The sequence below is a fragment of the Bactrocera neohumeralis genome, chromosome 2, assembly GCF_024586455.1.
Source record: "Bactrocera neohumeralis isolate Rockhampton chromosome 2, APGP_CSIRO_Bneo_wtdbg2-racon-allhic-juicebox.fasta_v2, whole genome shotgun sequence".
Taxonomy (NCBI): Eukaryota; Metazoa; Arthropoda; class Insecta; order Diptera; family Tephritidae; genus Bactrocera; species Bactrocera neohumeralis.
This window is the reverse complement of record NC_065919.1, coordinates 82,744,493-82,765,032: the sequence shown is the minus strand read 5'-3', so window position 1 is coordinate 82,765,032 and position 20,540 is coordinate 82,744,493. Positions and strand designations below refer to the sequence as shown.

Sequence of the window (20,540 nt, the reverse complement as noted above, 5' to 3'; positions counted from 1 at the left end):
GCAAAGCTACCGGAAACAAGCATCTCTACGCTTAATTACAAATACAACTGCAGGCACAAAACAACAACAGCAGAGCATACAATTAGGCGCGATTCCATAAGCATTTGCCAAGTATGTACGCAGAAATGTGTTCGAGTATATAAAATATGCACTTGACCTCCGCAAAAATTGCGTTAAAATAGTCACAGGCACCTGCAGCGCACACACACACACACGCACACCCACATATAAATGTATTCGACACTAATTACACACATTTATTTCGTTTGCACTTTTGGGCAGCAAATTATTTGTTGATGCTGACAAACACTTGTTTAATATTTGCATAAATAACTGTATTTCTTATTTGCCACGCCGTCAATATTTACCTTTTTCTTTAGTGTCTTCGGCTTTTAAATTTGATTTCGTTGATATTTTTTACTAGTGAAGGCATTCAATTTATATTTGCACTAACTGAAAGCAGCTGTGATTTACGAAAAATATTTGCTAGAGTGCGGGAGGCCTAGGAAAACTACGAACAAGTGCCTAGTGCATTCGTTGTGAGCTATCGAGAGCTTTGGCGAGCTTTCGCAAAGGCATTTGTTGCTTGTTACACACAAGCTGGGAAATGTTAGTACGGTTATCTTTTGAGTAGCAAATAATTAGGAAATTAAATTAAAAAACAATTGTAAACAAAAACAAAAAAAGCTAATTTCAAATTCACCGTTATAATATCCTTCTTAGGTTTATTTCTGCTAACAAAAAAGTGCATAAAAAAATCATTATTTCGATTTCGATCGGTCAGTTTGTATGGCAGCTATATGCTATAGTAGTTCGATCTTAACCATTTACTCGGATATTGTAGCAATTCATTTAATAATAATCTATGCCAAATTTCGTGAAGATAACTTGTCAAATAAACAAGTATTCCATACAAGGACTTGAATTCAATCGGTCAGTTTGTATGGCAGCTATATGCTATAGTAGTTCGATCTTAACCATTTACTCGGATATTGTAGCAATACATTTAATAATAATATGTGCCAAATTACGTGAAGATAACTTGTCAAATAAACAAGTATTCCATACAAGGACTTGAGTTCGATCGGTCAGTTTGTATGGCAGCTATATGCTATAGTGGTCCGATCTAAGCAATTTATGCAGATATTGTAGCAATATATTAAATATTAATCTACGCCAAATTTCGTGAAGATACCTTTTCAACTAAATAAGTATTCCATACAAGGACTTGAGTTCGATCGGTTAGTTTGTATGACAGCTATATGCTATAGTAGTCCGATCTAAACAATATTTTCGAATATTGTAGGAATGCATTAAATATTAATCTTTGCCAAATTTCGTGAAGATACCTCAACAAATAATTAAGTATTCCAAACAAGAACTTGAGTACGATCGGTCAGTTTGTATGACAGCTATACGCTATAGTAGCCAGATATCGCCGATTCCAGCAAATTAGCAGAGTCTTGAGAAGAAAAGGATGTGTGCAAAGTTCCATATCGTTAACTCAACAACTCAGTTCCTATTTCGCGTATTCACGGACAGAGACTCGGACAAAGCTAAATCGACTCAGCTCGTCACGTATCATCTATGGTATGTAGGATTTCCGGTGTTTCGTGTTATCAACTTCGAAGAAAACTTAAAATAAATACCCTGATATTACATATTTTAACTTTTGCTTGTTAAAAAATGTGGACTGTTTCATTTGGCCGAGTTAGGAGACAACTCGTCCCACAATGTCAAGGGTAACAGTACGGAAAAGATTTCGAGTAGTCCGCTTATTTATTTCCGAAGAAATAATAAAGCTCTCATGGCGCAAAGTATCCGCTAAGAGATTATGTATAGATCTTTAATTTTCTTAGTTTGCCATCATCGACTCTCCATCAATTTTAAAAGAGTCACTTCTACTTACGGTAATGTCTTGGCTGTAATTCCAAGGGCAAAAGTCTCTATTTCACCAGCACCAAATGTAATAACTTTTTAATAAAATCAATACAAATACATATTTATATAAAAGTCAAGCTCTGAAACTCTTCTCCAAGTAGTTTCTCTGGTTAGTCAATCAGTTTAAACGTTGTGACCCACTGGGTATTGTGGTCGTGATGAAATCATTGGATATGGTGTATTCAGTACCTGTTGAGACTGCGGCGACAGATGTGGCGAACTCCAGACTAGAGGAGACTGTGGCGGCACAAAAGGCTGCGAGGGTTGAGGAGAATGCACATTCTGGGGAGACGGTGACGGCTGCGGTGTTAGTGGACCTATAAATTGCGGCTTCGTGGATACCTGTGGTTGTGCAAACGAACTTGTGGGCACTAGGGATTGCGGCGATGCTTGGGGATATAAGTGAGAGACTAATGTTTGTGGCGCTGCTTGAGGATATTGATGACTTATTGACGCTTGGCCTTGCGGCAAAGCTTGAGGATATAATGGACTTGTTGACACTAGGGCTTGCGGCAAAGCTTGAGGATATAATGGACTTGTAGGTATAAATGCTTGCGGCGCTGCATAAGGATATAACGAACTTGTAGGTACTAGTGTTTGCTGTGGACCTCGTGGATAAAGCGGACTTATTGGCGATAAAGCTTGCGGCGTTTGTTGTGGATATAATTGCTGGAGGTATAATGACGAAGGCTGTGGCTCCGTTTGTATGCACATAACACCAGTGGGACAACTAGGCGGATACACAGGCACCTCCCATTTCCAATATCGCCACGGAACACAACGACCCAAACTCTGTTGGAAGGCGGTAACATCGGGACAACTCTCTCGCAGCGGCTCCATATCTAAACCAATGCAACGCCAATAACGCATCGGATCCCAAAAGTTTCTATACAGATTACCGATTTCGCCCGGCGTCTTGCAACCCGGCTTGCCATCGTACGTGCTGCTCGACGCATAGCAAAGGCTGGCACTAAGCGCAAGGAGCAGCGGTATGTGAGCTACAAAAGGTTAAAATTTCTTTGATAAAAGTTATTTGGAATAAAATTAACTCACTTATAAGCTGCATCGTTAACTGCAAATCCCGTTAGATGCGCCAAGTAATTAGCTTTGAATGACCACGCGGGTGTCACTGGTAACCCTTTTATACTTCTGCTGAAGACTTTTTACGAAGAAGACTTTATTTTATTTTTTCTTTTTATAAATATCTTTGCTTAGTTCAATGTAAGTTCCCCAGTTGTGTAACAAATGGGTAAGTAGAAATATAAGGGAAAGCTATACAGGAATGTGCGTATATGTACATACATATGTATGTTTGCGTATTGCAAAGGCAACCGTTTTACACTGACTGATTAGCCCTATCAATGCCATTGATCACTGTCTCCTCATTATTTGCTTAATACATATTAACTGATTCCCTTCTATCGTTAAATATTATATTTTTCTATAAATAAGAAACATTCTTCGATCTAGATATCTAGAAAAAATAGAAGCTGAGAAATTAACGTAGAACATAGCGTGCATTACCGATAAGCGAGTGAGCATCATAGACGACACTTGGACTTGAGAAAAATTTAAACTCTTTTAAAGCGCTGACACTTGTAAATTCGTAACCAAACTTCTTCTAGTCCAACAAAATCTCCAACTGCGTCACCTGCATGTGAAACTAATAATATTTAGCGCCACCTATCGTTGCATAGCTACGCACTTGTCGTTAAGCAACATTTTATGTCACCTGTTCCGGAGAATGTTGCACGGCAACATTCTGCTCAGCTGTCAAATCAGAGAATTTATCAGAGAACTGTCAAATTAGCGAGAAATGTCAATTAGAAAATAAGAAAAAATTAGAATGAAAGTAAAAACGCAAGAAATCGACGGAAAATTGTGAAAAAGTGCAAAAAGTTCTAATTACAAATAGCGGTGGACTAAGTGATTACAATAAATTAAATAATCCAATTGGTAACCGAAAATTTACGTCACATTTGTGTATAATAAAAAATGAGATTTCGTCGTGTGGTCGATTTTGAAATTACAAGAATGAAAATGCATATAGTGTGAAAAGCGAAAAGAAAATTCCTCCCAACAACAAATGCAGCAGTGGCAAAGCAACTCATACGGCCGCGCCCCCAAGCCCACTTACTGCCAGGAAGAATAGCACTGGTGGTCATAGTGATTCCCTTGCAAAAGAAAATTCTTATATCGCGTTGCATATAAATCGAGAAACAAGTTTAGTTATAGGAAAAGTTACGAATTTTACAAGCAGCAAATAGATAACGTGCAAGTGTATTAGCATTCCTTTATTATATTGTGTTGTCGGGTGGTTGTGTGATCAAACGATTAGGGGATAGCAAGTCAGTGGCGAGTGCCACAAGAGCTGTGACGACAACGAGTCGGTCGGTGGGTTAAGGTGGAGGGGGGTTGCCAAAAGGTATTTGAACAATTTTTCGCCAAACCCACTTACCTACTTTAACACTAGCACATTAGCTGAAAACAATCAGCCGCTTGCGTAGTCGGCTAATACAACCTTCAGCAAGTCAAAACAAATAATAGATTCGGAGTAATGGCCGCACAACTCGATCCGAATGTCAAGGACGACTTGAAGACTCAGTTCGTGACGCGTGAAGGCACCTACCGGTTACTCACGCTGTCTGAGTACTCCCGTCCAAATCGTGTTGGCTACAATACCAATCAAAGTTCACCGCAAGTGCGTGTTTCCATTGTGTCGCTGCCTAATAATAACCCGTGTCCAAATACAATAAGTGGCACAAGCGGTGGTGGTAGCACCGCTGTAGCTGGCTCTATAAATGGCAATGTGAATGGTTCTGCAACAAATAATTCCAAAGGAAGTGGTGATGGTTCTGCGAATGGTAGCAATGCGTCCGCCACTGGTTCTTTAGTGAATGGTCAACAACAGGCTGCTTACGGTGTGCCAGCTACCATGGATGCGCGACTTGGTGCGGGCATTTCTATGCATACAATGATCAACGGTGGCTCGGATGGACAAAATGGTCTGGCTAGTCAAATCTATGGAGGTGATCGGATTTGTTTCAATTTCGGCAGGGAATTATACGTCTATGCATTTAGAGGAGTGAAAAAGGTAAATGACTTGTAACAGTAAAACAATAAAAATACATCATAAAGTTTATGTTTGTAGTTCGTAGATAGTAAATGAAAACGATTATTAGTAGAATATTTTTATGATGCCGTAGCTGAGTTTTGGGCTCTAAATGCGATTACACAATCGCAAGGCACATCCATACGTACCACCTTTTCATTTCAAAAGTAACACCGCCATACTTCTTCTCTACTTCTGTTAAAAGTCTAAGTATAAATTAAACACGAATTTAAATAAATAACAAACACACTTCTTATCTTATCTAATGCGCGTCTGTCTGCTGCTGCATACCGACATTTCATCTGCAAAGCAGTCAAAGCGACTTTCACACAACTCCCACAGTCACTCCATGGACGATCGCTAAGTGTTAACACACTGCCAAATTGTTGTTGTTGTGATACATGCTGTTTGCTGCAAGTTGCAACCAATTGTCACTAGTAATGGCTGGCGTTGATAATGTTAAATTGCTCGTGTAGTATGCAAATATGAAGTAAAGTAAAAGAACAAACCTGCAAAAATACGATTGTGTTAGATTCACACAGAAAGACAGGAATTGTCATAAATATAAGCAAAACAAACTGCTGTAATAGGAAATTAAATGAATTTGCTTGGTATAAAATTGAAAAAGCAAAACAACTGCAGTGCTTGTGGCAAATGAAAATTGAAATATAACGAGTTTGTTTACTCATTGCAACGTATACATATGTGTAATTGTGTATAAAAATGCATTCAAATGATTTGCAAACAATCGGTTAATTTGTCGGGCAATTGTTGTGCGGCTAGCGGTTGTGTGCAGCAGCTGACCACTGGGCTCGATTAGTCGTATGCTCTGCCACAACAACAAAAAACACAGTCGTTCGCTGTAAACGATGCTCTAAAGCGGCATCTAATAGGCAAAGTTTTGGGTGATCGAGAAATTACAAATTGAAATTTACCCTCATGCTTGTTTGAGCTTATGGTATTGTACAGACCTGCCGCGAGACTTGTTACCCTAAAGGCAAATATCTATTTATTTACAAAGATATTTTTAATATATTACATTGATTGTTTTGATACCCTTCACAGGGAATATTAAGATTGATACCAAGTTTGTAACGGAGAGGAGTCTTCGGAGACCCTATAAAATATATAAATAAATGTTCAATGAGACGAGATAAGATATAACTGTTTCCGTTAGCTTTTGAAAATCGATATGATATTTTGCACACATTCTTATCTCCCCTTTAAAGTAGCTTCTTGCTCATTTATCGGAACTCCTATATCGGATCAATATAGCATGTAGCTTCCATACACATTGATCGATCTAATGTTGTTTATATAGGAAAAATAATTTTTATATAGAAAACTATTTTATTTGACAAGAAATAAAATTAGTGTCCAAGGTAACGGTATATTACCAAACAAATTGTTGAGATCAAACTAATATAGCATATAGCTTCCAAAGATAACGTTTTTTTCTTCTTATTTATATATTTTGTTTTTTTATTCTCCCAAGAAACTCACTATTACGCTTATTAACCAGACTGAAAAAATAAATTGAAAGTTTTAAACAACAACATCGTTTTTTCTTTTACGCAAATATTTTATTTAAAAAGTTATTTTATTTGTAACAAAAAAAAAACACTCATGAAATCAAATTCAGAAATTATCTAACGTTCAGTTTTAATATGACAAACTTTTCAATTGGATATACTTAATTGATTCTCAAGCATTCGCGCTGAATGTAGTCAATTTTTATTCAATTCAGATTCTTACATACACTCATGTGCATGTAATTAAGTACACCAACATTTATTGGACGTTTGTCGGAATTTCGTTTTAATGGAGTTTAGAAATCTTCCGTTGTTGTTGTTATAACCGTTAGACTGAACGTTGTAGCAGTAAAATTTCGATGATTTAGCGATAGGCTCTGAAAATACTTGGTGGATCAATGAAGCAGGGGGGTTTGATAAGATTTTACAGATCCTACAAAGATGTACATACATATAAAGCTTATGTAATTTTTATTCCGATAAAAAATTACATTCAAACTCCGAAATACGGTTGTAATACACAAACTTGTTCTGATAATAATCGTTAGTCGCCGTGTTAGTATTTATAGAACACTTGCAAGGAGGTTAGTATGTTGCAAGCGTTGTCCAGTACGATGTCCCATTTATGATGACACTTCCATTTCGATAGGGTGCATACATACAAACGAATGCATATATGTTTACCCTACTACTGAGCAACTGGCGCGTGTTTGAGCAATTGTAAACGCTGGTGTCCATAGCGCGCCGTTGCCATCAACAACAATTTAATTCTGAATTGTAACAATAAAAGTGGCAAGTGCAGCAAAGCATTTACTTACATACATGTGTATGTACACTCATACAATAAGTACATTTACATAGCTGCGACTGCAAAAACGTCAATTGAATACAACTACATTCACAGAATGCACTTGTGTAAATGTAAACATGGCAGTCGTCAGTGGGCATTAATACTATACACGCGCACTCCGCCAGTAACTACCGAGAAGCAACAATGATACTCAAATGAGCAGTGACAACACTCGGCTGTGTCACACTGAACTCTTACGCAACAATTATAAAGATAATCGCCACGAATCAAACTTAAACTTGACAGTTCTTATGATCGCGTGTATTGATGGTGACGACGATGGGTGCTGCTGCTGTTGAATGTCGCTATTGCTGAGCATGAAGTTCTTGCCGTTCATGGCAGTCATAGCGCCTTCAAGCATGATATCACAAACTTTTGGCAGTAATGTGATCGACAAGAAAGGGGGAAAAACACAATTTTTAATTATATAATATTCAAGTACTCGTCTTCGACTTTATGTGGGCGCACATGTTATTGTTTCAATCAAATAAGTCTATGTAGATAGATGTGTGTATGTGAGTTTGTTTGTTTACAATTTCGCTTGTGGGTTTTTAGTTCATATACAGGCTGCAATATTCGTTTTTTAGTTTGATCTAAAGCTTAAAGCATCAAGCTGCGCTTGCCGTAATACAGTTGCAAGCAGCTGATTGTAACTAGCCGTATTAAGGTGGTCGGGTATTTTTATAATCCCAAATGTTTTTAGAAAATATCATTAATTGTTAGGGAAATATTAAATGCAGCTGACATACAAAATGGCCGATAAAAATCGAGTGCTTGTGTGGAAAACTTTTTTATTTTATGAGATATCTTCACGAAATTTGGCTTGGATTATTATACAAGGCAAAGGTATAATATCCAAATAAATTGTTCGGATCGGTCTTATATGTACATACATATATAGCTAAAGCTGTTACTCAAACTAGGCTATTCAAAACAAGATAAAGCGCTCTTTTTATGCCCTTTTTGCCATAAGATATAAATTTTGAAAGGTATTACAGCTTCCTTGCAACAGAAATTAACGGGTTTTCTTTGATTTGTTTTTTAAATGGCTCTATCTTTTTAAATACATTAAAATTTTATTTGTCAATTAATTAATTAAGATGTTTAGAAGAAAACTGTTAATTTCAGATGGAACCAAATAATAATTTAAAAATATAAAGATTATGAAAAAAATTTGTATTACAGGAAAAGTTTTTGTATGGGAACCGATTGTGCACATTAAAAAAAAAATGAGTTAAAAAACATCATAGGTGACACCCTAATGCGCCCTATACAACTTCATAGATATTTGATACCGTCAACGTTTTTTGTTCACACCCTTAGTTCATTTTTTACTTTGTAAATTTTCTAAACTAATTATGTAAACGAACAAATGAAGTATGTATATCTATGATGTACAAGCATATGCACATACATACATATACATATACATATGTATTTTTTTTTTTTTTAATCTAATATTATTAGTGTATAATCTCTTCGTATGCTTTGCATGTATCCACTTTCGTCGTTATGGCCATATTCGCATATCATAATTACAGTTGAGACGCTACAAAATAAGTATGTATGTATGCATATGTGTATGTATGTATGAATATTTTATATTGAGGCACATTTGTCTATTTCTGGAGCGATAATACTAGTAGATATATCATGACTACGTCAAAGATTAATGAATTTAAGGTTGCGTGCTTGCAGCCGGTTCCATCCAGCTGTAGAAGTAAGCTAAGCATTTCTCTTTTATTTAGGTGTTTTCGGGATTGTACGTGTGAGGGGAGGACAGGCGCACAGCTGGTTTTGTGCTTTTCTCATTGTATGGAATATTTATTTTGTTATATGTTGATGCAAATAACCGCTTGTGCTTTTAATGATAAAAAAATTATATTTATAAACATTCTACTATAAATAATATTTTCCAAAAATAGTATTTAATGCTTTACAACTGCCGCTTGGAGAGTCTTTGAAAAGATAACTGAAATAAAGTTACTTTTAAAGCTCAACAAAATTGTTTACTTTTCTATTAGGAAAATTCCGAGTAGCCGGAAAGAAATTATAGCACAAATTCATTTAATAAAGACCTTGATTTCGTCTTCAGCGTGTTTGTTAAGAAAGTTGAGCTGCCAAAAGAATTTCTTTCATGATTATACTTACATAAAATATGTTTTGGTTGTTGAAGCAGCAGAAAATATTTCTGAAGTAATTTCGATGCATGGTACCGAGTTGACAGTCCTTGGCCGGATAAAAGTCCACGTGCCTTTCCATTAATTAGACCCCATTGTCGTGGGAGCGGTTTATAAAATATGTCTTGACCCACAGTAACACACTTTTCAAGAATTTTAAGCTATTTTTAAGTGAGTGTAATGCATTTTTCGATCTCTTCAAGTTGTAGCAACCTAAACATTCTTTATTTATTATCCACAGCTCATATAAAACGCTTTTCACCGTGATGACACCATTATTAGTTAAGCATTTTCTAACTTATCAACTCAAAAATAACGCCAATTAATTTTTATATCCACATATGTATGTATGTAGGTGAATATTGTATGTTTCTGTATTAGGAAGTAAAGAATCGCTAATTGCCTACTCTTTCAAGTGTAATTAGTTATTAAATGAGGCATCAAATCAATTACAGACTTTACTTTCATTGACGGCATGATCATATTGTGATGAATTAGCTCAAAATGGTTCGCAAATGCAAATCATCAATTCTACATTACTTAATCGGTGATTTAAGATAACACCACAGCTTTTGCGATTATATCATAAATCTCTATATATTTATTAAATAATTTTTCCTTTACTATTAGATCGATCGTAATGATGTTGACGTTAGTTTTTATCACAATGACAATGCAAACAAATTATTTATAATGAAAAAATATATCAATCAAATGAATATTAATTTTTTTTGTAACAGTCACAATACTCAGTAAATATGTATGTATGTTAATAATATCAGAAGATCACGTTTCTAAATTGATTCACTTTCTATTGGTATGTAACTTTGTAGAGACTTAGTGTCAGGTCAATAGGGTGTAGGCGATAATGAACTGGCCGACTAGCTTGCCCGCTGTTGTTCTTAGTAGAAAATATTCCTGAAGTAATTTCAAGGAATGGTGCCGAATTGGTAGTCCTTGGCCGGATTTTAATCCGGGCCCATTCCGGTTACTTAGACCCGACTGTCGGGGAACGGCCGGCTCTTTTAGGATGGTAGGACCGGAATCCTGCATTGCGGTTAGTCCAGATACCACGAAGGAGCTGCTCCGCAAGGAGGAGAGAAAGGCAAAGCAATGGCAACAACTCACAGGCATGGGTCAGGCAAAGTTGCTAATGGGTGATTATAACCTCCCTGAGTTCAAAAGTCTAATAAAACTCTTGAGAGACAAATATAAAGGATTAGCATGATGAGCTGAGTCGCTTTAGACATAATTGTCTATATATTTCTTTATTTATTTGTATGTGCATCTAAAATTTTTCACACACCCTTTTTCCCCAAAAAATCAAAACCGCCGATATTGAATCATTTTGGTAATGTTCCCACGACAGTCGAGTCTACGTAACCGGAACAGACTACAAATTTGTATTCGGTCGTGGACTGTGAACTCGGAAGAATTCTGCCGCTACAACAACAACAACTACTACTTTGGTATATAACTGACATACAAACTAATCGTTCAAAATCCGATACCTGTATGGAAGACTTCATTTGATTTGTGAAGATATCTTTACAAAATTTGGCAAAGATTATTGTCCAAGGCAACACAACAATCTCAACAACAACAATTTCTGCAGAAGTAGTTTAGATCGGATCAAAATAGCATAAATATACTTAACTTAAAAACATTGACGTCAGCAACTTATCAAAACTTAATTTAAATACATACACACTTCTTTACAAATGCCAGCCAATAATATTTTTTTGTTTCTTTGTTGACTAACTAAAGCCCATACTTCAATGAAATACTTATAAAGTTTTGTAATTTTTTTAATCGTAAATAAAGAAAATGAATTTAAAATTGTTTATTTTTTATAGGGTGCAGAAATGACCAAACCGATCGACAAGAAGTTCTATAAAGGCACCAATCCGAGTTGTCATGACTTCAACGCGACTACAGCCACCTCGACTGGCGCGCCGCTGCTCGTCGGTTTCACCACAGGGCAAATCCAGCTCGTTTCCCCACAGCCAGGACCACGTGAGCTGCGCAAGCTATACAATGAAGAGGTATAGATATATAATATAAATAATAACTGAAAAATCGAAACAAAATAATTAATTAAACTTTTGACTTCAGCGGCTGATTGACAAGACCAAAGTGACATGCCTGAAATGGTTACCGAATTCACCGAATTTATTTTTGGCTTCGCACGCATCAGGCAATCTGTATTTATACAACGAGGACCTCCCTTGCACACCGACTGCGCCCAACTATCAGCCCTTTAAAATGGGCGACGGCTATACAATACTCACCTGCAAATCGAAATCGACGCGTAATCCACTGTACAAATGGATATTCAACACCGAGAATTGCTGCATCAACGAGTTTTGCTTCTCGCCATGTGGTTCCAATTTGGCCATCGTCTCGCAGGATGGCTTTCTGCGTGTCTTTCACTATGACACCATGGAGTTGCTGGGCATAGCGCGTTCCTATTTCGGTGGCTTTTTGTGTGTGTGTTGGTCGCCAGACGGCAAATACATTGTGGTCGGCGGCGAAGATGACCTGGTGACGGTGTGGTCGCTGCACGAACGACGTGTAGTGGCACGCGGTCAAGGTCATCGTTCATGGGTGTCCGTGGTGGCATTTGATCCCTACACCACATCGTACACCAACTGGGATGGCGGTGACTTTTCCGACGACGAAAATCAAATGAACGAATACGGCATTGGGCGAGAGGCGCGTTTCTCGGCCGATTCAACGGCTAATGGCTTCGATTACATACCCGGTGTCAGCAGCATTGCGCATGAGAAGAACTCCACACCGAATCATACACGACAGCGGCCACATTCAGCATCGTTTCGTTCGGATGCATCGTCATCAGCGGCGCTGGCACCGGATAAACTGGCGATTAGCTATCGTCTGGGCTCGGTCAGTCAGGATACGCAAATTTGTCTGTGGGACATAACAGAGGATGTGCTGAGACACCCATTGTCGCTGCGTCAACGAGTCAATAGCGTTAATTTGAATGATACTAGTTATATGAACGGCGGTATCGATGCGGATGGCATCAAAGTGATACGGCCAATAGCCATAGGTAATATATCGGCACCATTCTCACCACCACAACACACCAGCAGTCCAACGAAAGAAACAGTAGCGCCTGAGAACAACAGCAACAGCAGCTCAAGTAAATTTTCTACAGCGAACTGCACCATATCATCGCAATCGTCGAACGCCAATACGCCACCGGATGAGGCAATGCCAGCCGGCAGCAATACAACAGGGAATAGCAACAGTAACATCAAAGCAAACAATACCAACAACAAGGTGAATGCAACAGGTAACTCAATAAAATTTCCCAACTGCATCAGTGCCACCAAATCGGACTCCATTGAAGGTAACAACAAGGACACAGCTTCGACAGTCTCCACGTCCGGCTACAACAGCAAGAACTCGAATAGTTCCACCAAGTCTTCAGATTCGAGCGTCTCGGCATTCAACAGCCTCACGCAGCGCTTTTCGAATTTCAGCTTTCTAAGCAACTCGGACAAGAAGACGACCTCCTCAATAACTGGTTCCTTTGATGCGTCACAAATTGCGGCGACGCATCGCACACATCGTAAGGGCATGAGTCTGCTCAAGTCCAACAACCAAACGAATAACAGCAATCACAACCACCAAGCATATGGTGCGGGTAGCAGCGCGACAGCCAGCGGCAACGACCACAATAGTGGCAGCGGCGGCGGCGGCATTGGCAACAGCAGCACGACGGCGCATAGCTTCGGTTCACTTAAGCTGGGCAAATCCAATACACATTCACACAGCTCATCGTTGAGCGCAGCATCCAATGCTGTAGTGACTTCCTACGATCCCATGAAACTGATCGGCACACCCTCGTGTCCACGCTTCGACGAATGTCCACTGCTCGAGCCGCTGATATGCAAGAAAATCGCGCATGAGCGTCTCTCGGCGTTGATATTTCGTGAAGATTGCTTCCTAACCGCGTGCCAAGATGGCTTTATCTACACATGGGCCCGGCCCGGCTATGCAACCGTAAGTATGCATAAAATATCTACGCAAATGTTGTGCTGATCATATGTTTTTTTGTTTTTGTACCACAACCTATAGCAAAATGTACCACAGCATTTATCACCAAGTCAAGCGGCGCCTCCCGGTGGTACGGTAATATAGTTCGATAAAATAAATATGAACAACTATGCACAGAATCGCATAAGGAGCAGTCGCATGTCATTGGAAACGCCAGAATAAATTTACGAACTCATGCGCGCCGGCCTAAGTCACAAAGTGAACGTTGAGAGTGCGTGGATTTAAACTGGTGTGAGATTTATGCATGCAAAATACACTTGGAAAGTAAAAACAAAAAGAAAATCAGAAGCAAAATTTATATATAAACAAAACAAACAAAAATACCATTTAAACGTCATTTAAAATGACGGCGATAAAACTATAAACCTATTTTCAAATATTCCACTGTAATTAGCATAAATATATATATACAAGCAAAGTATGTAAAACAATACTATTATGCATATAAATATATTAAATATTTTTAGTAATCTTTAAGTCAACTTGTTGAAAGCAAAAACAAAGATATAAAATAACGAAAATGGAATGAAACAGCAAAACAGGAAAACAAAAACAAATAAAACATTTATTTAATACTAAGGTATGCAAATAGTGAGCACACACTTACACACATACACCATAACGCATAGTAAACGCGCGAACAATAAAACAATAAACTCACTAAACAAAAAACTGCAGCGAAAGGAAAGAAGCTTAGCAATAGCAAACTATTTAGAGTGCTTTAGAAAGCAGCGTGCGTCACGTCAGCGTCTACTTCAGTGCACAACAAAGTCGTACATAGTATATTTCTAGAGAATATTTCGTAGTGTGTAATTGTGTTTGTGCGGTGAATTTTGTTATATTACAAAAATATATGCGAAATGCAGTAGAACTGAAACTTTGAACGATTAAGCAGTCGCTTGTTAAAATCGAATGTATAGTAGACTAAATAGATTTCACAATTAACCACGCCGCCGCATACACTCACACACACACAGAAATGTCCCCATCTGCAGGTATTTCACGTCACAAAGTACGCAAAGCGGTAATTGTTAAAGTTATAGCCAGCGCTTTGCACGCCTCCTGCGTCGAGATGCGCTACAACACAGCAATGCTTCAGGGCTCGCGCTGCAAGCCGACGAAGCGCAGCTAAATGTTGTTGCTGCTGCAGCACTGCGTCGAGTTAAAGTTGTTGTTTCCGTGTTTATTGCAAATCATTTCGAACCGTTTTTGCTTAACTAATTTAATTGAATTTATTTTCCATGTTGTAGTATCCTAGTATCCTAGAGAAATCGCTTTAATTATAAAATGTGCATTACTAGTAGTTTATGTTGGGCAACGCTATGTTAATAATGTGTTATAAATATATAAAACAAAACAAAAAACAATAATGAATTCATATACCTTGTATGTATGTATGTATATACTGTATGCTATATATAAATATTATATATAGTATATATGTTTTTGATTTTATGCTCTTATTTATGTATGTATTAAAGTCATATCATTAAAATTGCAAATTTATTGATTAGTTGTAGTGCGTTGAACGATGTAGTGGCGTCTTGTCGAGGAGCAGTTCGGTACGTGCGACGATTGCTTTTTGGGTGAATTTGTATGGCTACTGTTAATAAGTTAAAGAGCGTTAATTACAGGGAGAAAGAGCGAGAGAGCGAAAGCGCGTGTGAAAATTGTTAAACGCTGTTTTTTTTTTTATTATTTAAGTTTTTGCTTAAGTGTATGTACATATATGATAACAAAAAATATAGAAATTATAAAAAAAGAAAATTGCTGTGGTGACTTTAAAATCTTGATTTAATTAGCTACTTCTTGTGCGCTGCCGCAGCATTGAAATCTCGTTATATTTTCGTTAATAACGGGCTTTCAAAGTTTTCCAACAACTACAAGTGCTCTAATTCAGTTGATTGCGTATAATTGGGAGTTTTCTCTTGTTGTTGTTGCTGCAATATAAAGCATTCCGCAAATATTTTGGATAAATTCTTGCAGCTTTTATGTAGACCCGACTGCCTAAAAAATTATATACAGTTGAACTTCCCTAACTCGGATCACCATAATCCACACAAAAAACTTCCGAGTTGAAAGACTTCGAGTTATGACAGGAAATTTGTATGATTTCTCTCAAAAATCTTTAAATTTTTTTGATTTTGTATTTGATATTTAATTTCCATGGACATACATTTGCGACATGTTCTTGTTTTGTTAAAGCATAAATCATTGTTGTTGTCTTATTGTTGCTCTTCAGTTGCTAAACCTGGTTACAGCACTTACTTCGATTCCGCTGACATCAAAAATGCTAAATTTTCTCCGAGCGAATAGGGGTTAAATTTATATTTTATTTTGCGGTGAAAATACAGCAGTGAGTTCGTTTCGTTGAAATTGTGAGCCGTAACAAACCTTCCTCAATAATAATTTGCCTTACTAATTGTATGTATGTATATTTCTTTTGGTTATGTATGTAAAATATATAAAAATTTAATGTAAAAAGTGTACAAAGTTATGATTTGATTATTTGAAGAATAAAAAAATTATTAAACGAGAAAATTATACTAAATTTATAGAGCATCTGGTTGAAATCAATTAGAAAACTTGTGAAAATCACTAACGGTAAAATGTTACAGCAAAAATACGAAAGTGCAAACTTGCGGAGAAGATTTTAAAAATTGGAAAATGTTTTTTTTTTTTTTTTTTAATATTTGTTTTTAATTTTTTTTTTTTAATTTATGAAAATTAAATACATATGTATATGTATACCATAGAGTGGTGTAACCATGATCTTTGATTGCTTACAGAATAGTTTGGACTAATTTATTGAAATCGAAAATAAGCGAATGTAAGAAAAAAATTTCGCCTGCGCTGTTGAGTTGAGTAATAGTTATAGAAATCATAGACTCTTTATCACAATGCAAATTTTGTTGAAATATTACACACATACACACGCGTACACACACATATAATGCATCATTGTAATGAAATTAACATTTAAAAGAATGAAAAACTACGAAACTCTAAACATAAACTAACAAAATAAATAAAAATTTATATAAAAATTAAAAAAAACTTAGCAAATAAAGCAGAAAGCTAGCTTAACATTAACAGCAAGTTTGTTATAGACAATTGAGCATATTGCAGTGCATAAACGATAACAACAAATATTTCTGTACATACTTGTATGTATGTATATGTAGTAAAGTGTGCTGTAGTGCAATTCAAATACGAATGCGTAAGCGTACATTATACTTTCTAGCATAAGTTATTAAAACATAATTAAAATAGTACTGACAATGATGTAAGCGTTTATGCCGGTGAAGACGACAATGAAATTCAAGTCATGTGTGAGATGATGCAATCTACATACATACACGTGTAAACAGTAGTGTGCATGCAAATGTAAATATGTATACAAGTGCGTTTGCAAAACATCCGATGAAAGTTTTCATATAATTAAAGAGACTAAAGAATTCAATAAATATTATTATTACAAAATAAAGTCTTTCAAATATATGTTTGGTATGTGCCATATTGTATGTATATTTTGGTGAGCAGGGTTGCAAATAGTGCATTAAAAAATAATTGAATTATGTTTTTATTGCATAATCCCGAAAAACTGAAAAAAATAAATTATTTAATATATTTTTTTTTTGTCCCGAAAACCTTAATTACAAATACTTTTAATTCCAAATACTGGATGAAAAAAATATAAAAAGAATTTAGTCCTTAATTTATCAAAGAAAATTAGATAATAATTATTTTAGAAAAGATTTTCTTTAATAAAATGTCAACATAGTTTAGCTCATATTGCCTCATTTACATTTAATCGCTTGTAATTATAGTTTTCCAATTAGAAATATTTAAACTTTCATTTTTTATTAATTTTTGAAAAATAATAATTTTTATTTATTCCTAAAATATTTAAATTGGAAAGTATTTTCTCAATTTTCACTGCAAAATGTTTAGAATTGAAAATTAATTTTTAAATTTTTATTCCAAATTAAAAAATAATCAATTTTAATAAAACTTAGATTTTCAATTTTTCAAATATTTTCTCAATTTTCAATCCGAGATGTTTAGAAATGAAAATTAATGTTGAAATTTTTGTTGCAAATTAAAAAATAATCAATTTTATTAAAAATAAGATTTTAAAATTTTTGAAAAGTCAAAATACGGAATTGAAAATTTTAAATCCAAAAGTATAATTACAAAATTGGCAGCCCTGCCGGTGAGTATGTTGAGTAATTCAAAGTTTTCGGTTAGTTACAGTTAAAAATAATATAAATTAGAAAATTAAAATCTAGCAGTAAGCAATATTGAAGCATATTTACCTGCACATGATTAACACCTTTTGCTTTATATGGTTTCTTTCGTTTTTATTTTAGTCATTCGCTAACAAAAATATGCTTAGAATATGGAATCGAATTTAATATTTGTTTGTATGAATGTATATTCGTATGACAAAGCTTTCTAATTAGTAATCTCTATTTTTGTCACATTAGTGTTGAAATGTCGATTTCTGTATTTCCTTTTATAAAACTACCAATATCCTTTGTTCACATCACTCCTTTGCAAAGTTTCGTTATGTTTACTTTCACTTCAGGCAACTTAAGGTTAATTTCGTTAATAAAATTGCAATATTATTTTTTAGTTATGCATAACCTTCAGGCGAAAATTCATGGTTTTACTTCTTTAAAGCAGCTTACAACAAAAACACTAACCGAAATAAAAGTACGCACACTGGTCATACCAATATAAGCACGATTAGGCATTAAAATTGCTCATTTCTAACGGCTAGTACCGCAGCGTCCGGAAAGTACAAGTGTTTCGATAATAAAAATGATAAGAGTGCTTGGCCGCCTACAATGAGAAAGAGGAAATATAACTTTCGTTTTCGACCGCCAGTGTAGTCGAGTTGCTGCGGATTGCCGTATGGGTCATAGTTGATAGCGCCGCTGTTGACTGTCGGTGTAGCATCGTGCAGCACTTTAGTCTTTAATGTGCGTAACTGTGAAATTGAAAGAGAGAGATATTTACAAAAATGCAATGCTATAAATTTCTAATCAGCATACCAGAAAGAAACCCAGCGTAAGACTTGTGTAAAGCAGTGCCACGTAGTAGCCAACGCCATGGAAAAGTGTGCTAACCAGCAAACTTGTTACGATTATGACAAATTTGTAACCGGCGAATGAGAGTAAATCAAGCGTTTTCAGACTTGTTTTTATGTTCACCACATACAGTGTGATCGAATAGACAACTAATTCGAAGATACAGTAAGCCAAAGCACTGGACGCTTGTATGCCGAGTTGTTCGGGTGAAAAACGATTCTGCAAGCCTAACATGAGACCGGCCACTACCACATACGTGATGTAGGCCATAGCAGGTATGTAGAGGTCTGGTGCATTGATGTCATAGCGTGGCTGTACAGGATTCTCTTGATCATACTTCAGTGACCAGTCCTAAAACAGATTAAGTTATATTAGATATTTAAATTATAAAGAAAAATTTATTATATTTATGCCATACCTTATGTGTGAATGGGAAGAGCAGTAATCGCAATTTATTTATTACATATTTGTTGTCCACAGCGAAATAATATTTCAATTTGGCAACTGACACCCACTTCTCAAATTGATTCTCCACCAGCTGCTTGCCTTGATCAGCCAAACGCTGACCATATTGCATAGCCATATCTTGCACAATCGGTTGCTGGAACATAGCGAATTGTGGTACGCCTGCTTGAAATTGACCTTGTGCACCTGGTGCTGCTCCCATACCTCCCGGACCGCCCATTGGCATATTTCCACCATATTGTGGCTGAGCAGCAGGCGCTGCGGCAAATGTTGTTGGCTGCGAAGTTGGTGGCGCAGTATAGCTGTAATTTTGATTTTGCACTGGCGCTGGTCCAGTGTTGAATCCACCAATATTGGTGGCTGTTTGTTGTGGTGCCATGCCATAACCCACAGATACTCCAGTCGTGTGATCAGGTAATGGGGCTCCAACTGTTGGCTGCATATAAGGCAGCGGTGCGTTCATTGGAGCCGTTGGTCCCATAGCATTTATATCACTGACACGTTTTGGCTTGCGGGATGGACCTTGAGCTTTTGTTGCAAAAAGTATTGAGAATGTTAACATATATGTATACCATAGGCATTTCATAAAAACTGCAAGACGAAAACGCGCAGAACAAATACTCACAAGCAAATACATATGTATATATAAATTAATTGTTAGAATTACAACAAATAAAGCAAACAAGCAAACAAATTGATAAAACACCAGATAACAATTTTTAATATTAGATTAAATTTAATTTAAAGGTAAACAAAACTAGAACAATAAACCACTTCGTTTGTGGATATGTTTGGTTCAAGCAGTCACCACCAGTTGAACCAAGTGGATGCTCGTATTGTACTTGCGCTATATTCATCCTTACAGGTTTCCAACTTACGATTCCGGATCCCGGCATTTGGATTGTAGTTCATCTCGTCCTATTTATAAATGCACAGTGCTCCGTTTCGAGAATTTCAGATTAATTATTGGAAATTTAGTAAGTGTTTAAGCAGCTAGTACACATCACCAATCAGATCAATTTGACAGTACCGCTGACAGCTGATGGCAGCGCTGACGTTTCTTAATAGAATAACTGAGTGTTGCCAGCTGAGTATAAGTTCATATTTCAAATGCAGATATGTTACGAAAACCGATCTGCTACAGTTGAAAATTTTAATTAGTAGCTTTACTTTTATAATAAAATTATAAAAAAATATAATTGAACATCATCCAAATTATAACATTTCACTATACTAAATAATTATTCTAATGAAGCTGGTTTGAAAACTGTTCGAAAA

General features: G+C 36.2%; 3 protein-coding genes and 1 long non-coding RNA gene across 6 annotated transcripts; 1 reads left to right on the top strand and 3 right to left on the bottom strand.

Moving 5' to 3' along the window:
- Window positions 1-2,053: 2,053 nt before the first annotated feature.
- Window positions 2,054-3,007, bottom strand: LOC126764839 (uncharacterized). The gene is made up of 2 exons (XM_050482467.1): window positions 2,995-3,007; window positions 2,054-2,939 (listed from the first exon to the last, which is right to left on the bottom strand). The coding sequence occupies exons 1-2, from the start codon at window positions 3,005-3,007 to the stop codon at window positions 2,065-2,067; spliced, it is 888 nt and encodes a 295-aa protein (XP_050338424.1). The 3' UTR covers window positions 2,054-2,064.
- A 762-nt stretch (window positions 3,008-3,769) lies between these two features.
- On the top strand, window positions 3,770-17,202 carry LOC126752198 (WD repeat-containing protein 20). Of its 2 annotated transcripts, XM_050462827.1 has the most exons (5): window positions 3,770-5,035; window positions 11,472-11,660; window positions 11,731-12,934; window positions 12,992-13,647; window positions 13,723-17,202. In XM_050462827.1, the coding sequence occupies exons 1-5, from the start codon at window positions 4,499-4,501 to the stop codon at window positions 13,783-13,785; spliced, it is 2,649 nt and encodes an 882-aa protein (XP_050318784.1). In that variant the 5' UTR covers window positions 3,770-4,498; the 3' UTR covers window positions 13,786-17,202. The 2 variants fall into 2 exon arrangements, with proteins under 2 accessions (XP_050318784.1, XP_050318778.1); XM_050462821.1 differs by having other exon boundaries at window positions 11,731-13,647.
- Window positions 5,068-6,039, bottom strand: LOC126752210 (uncharacterized). Its single transcript, XR_007665977.1, has 2 exons — window positions 5,304-6,039; window positions 5,068-5,248 (listed from the first exon to the last, which is right to left on the bottom strand). It is a non-coding gene; the product is annotated as an uncharacterized LOC126752210 (long non-coding RNA).
- Window positions 17,203-18,091: 889 nt separating the features above from the next.
- LOC126761688 (protein YIF1B-B) lies at window positions 18,092-20,295 on the bottom strand. Of its 2 annotated transcripts, none has more exons than XM_050478049.1 (4): window positions 20,126-20,295; window positions 19,216-19,790; window positions 18,762-19,148; window positions 18,092-18,697 (listed from the first exon to the last, which is right to left on the bottom strand). In XM_050478049.1, exons 1-4 carry the CDS (start codon window positions 20,172-20,174, stop codon window positions 18,461-18,463), a joined length of 1,248 nt encoding a protein of 415 aa, XP_050334006.1. In that variant the 5' UTR covers window positions 20,175-20,295; the 3' UTR covers window positions 18,092-18,460. The 2 variants fall into 2 exon arrangements, with proteins under 2 accessions (XP_050334006.1, XP_050334014.1); XM_050478057.1 differs by having other exon boundaries at window positions 20,141-20,295.
- Between the last annotated feature and the right edge of the window lie 245 nt (window positions 20,296-20,540).

What these genes read in the sequence shown, in the direction of transcription:
- LOC126761688 (XM_050478049.1), bottom strand. Translation starts at nt 20,174, where the DNA reads ATGAACTACAATCCAAATGCCGGGATCCGGAATCGTAAGTTGGAAACC. An exon ending in TCTTCCCATTCACACATAAG is followed by an intron (nt 19,149 to 19,215) that starts GTATGGCATAAA and finishes AATCTGTTTTAG; the next exon opens with GACTGGTCACTGAAGTATGA. An exon ending in TTACGCTGGGTTTCTTTCTG is followed by an intron (nt 18,698 to 18,761) that starts GTATGCTGATTA and finishes TCAATTTCACAG; the next exon opens with TTACGCACATTAAAGACTAA.
- LOC126752198 (XM_050462821.1), top strand. Translation starts at nt 4,499, where the DNA reads ATGGCCGCACAACTCGATCCGAATGTCAAGGACGACTTGAAGACTCAG. An exon ending in GCAAGCTATACAATGAAGAG is followed by an intron (nt 11,661 to 11,730) that starts GTATAGATATAT and finishes TTTTGACTTCAG; the next exon opens with CGGCTGATTGACAAGACCAA. An exon ending in CCCGGCCCGGCTATGCAACC is followed by an intron (nt 13,648 to 13,722) that starts GTAAGTATGCAT and finishes CACAACCTATAG; the next exon opens with CAAAATGTACCACAGCATTT.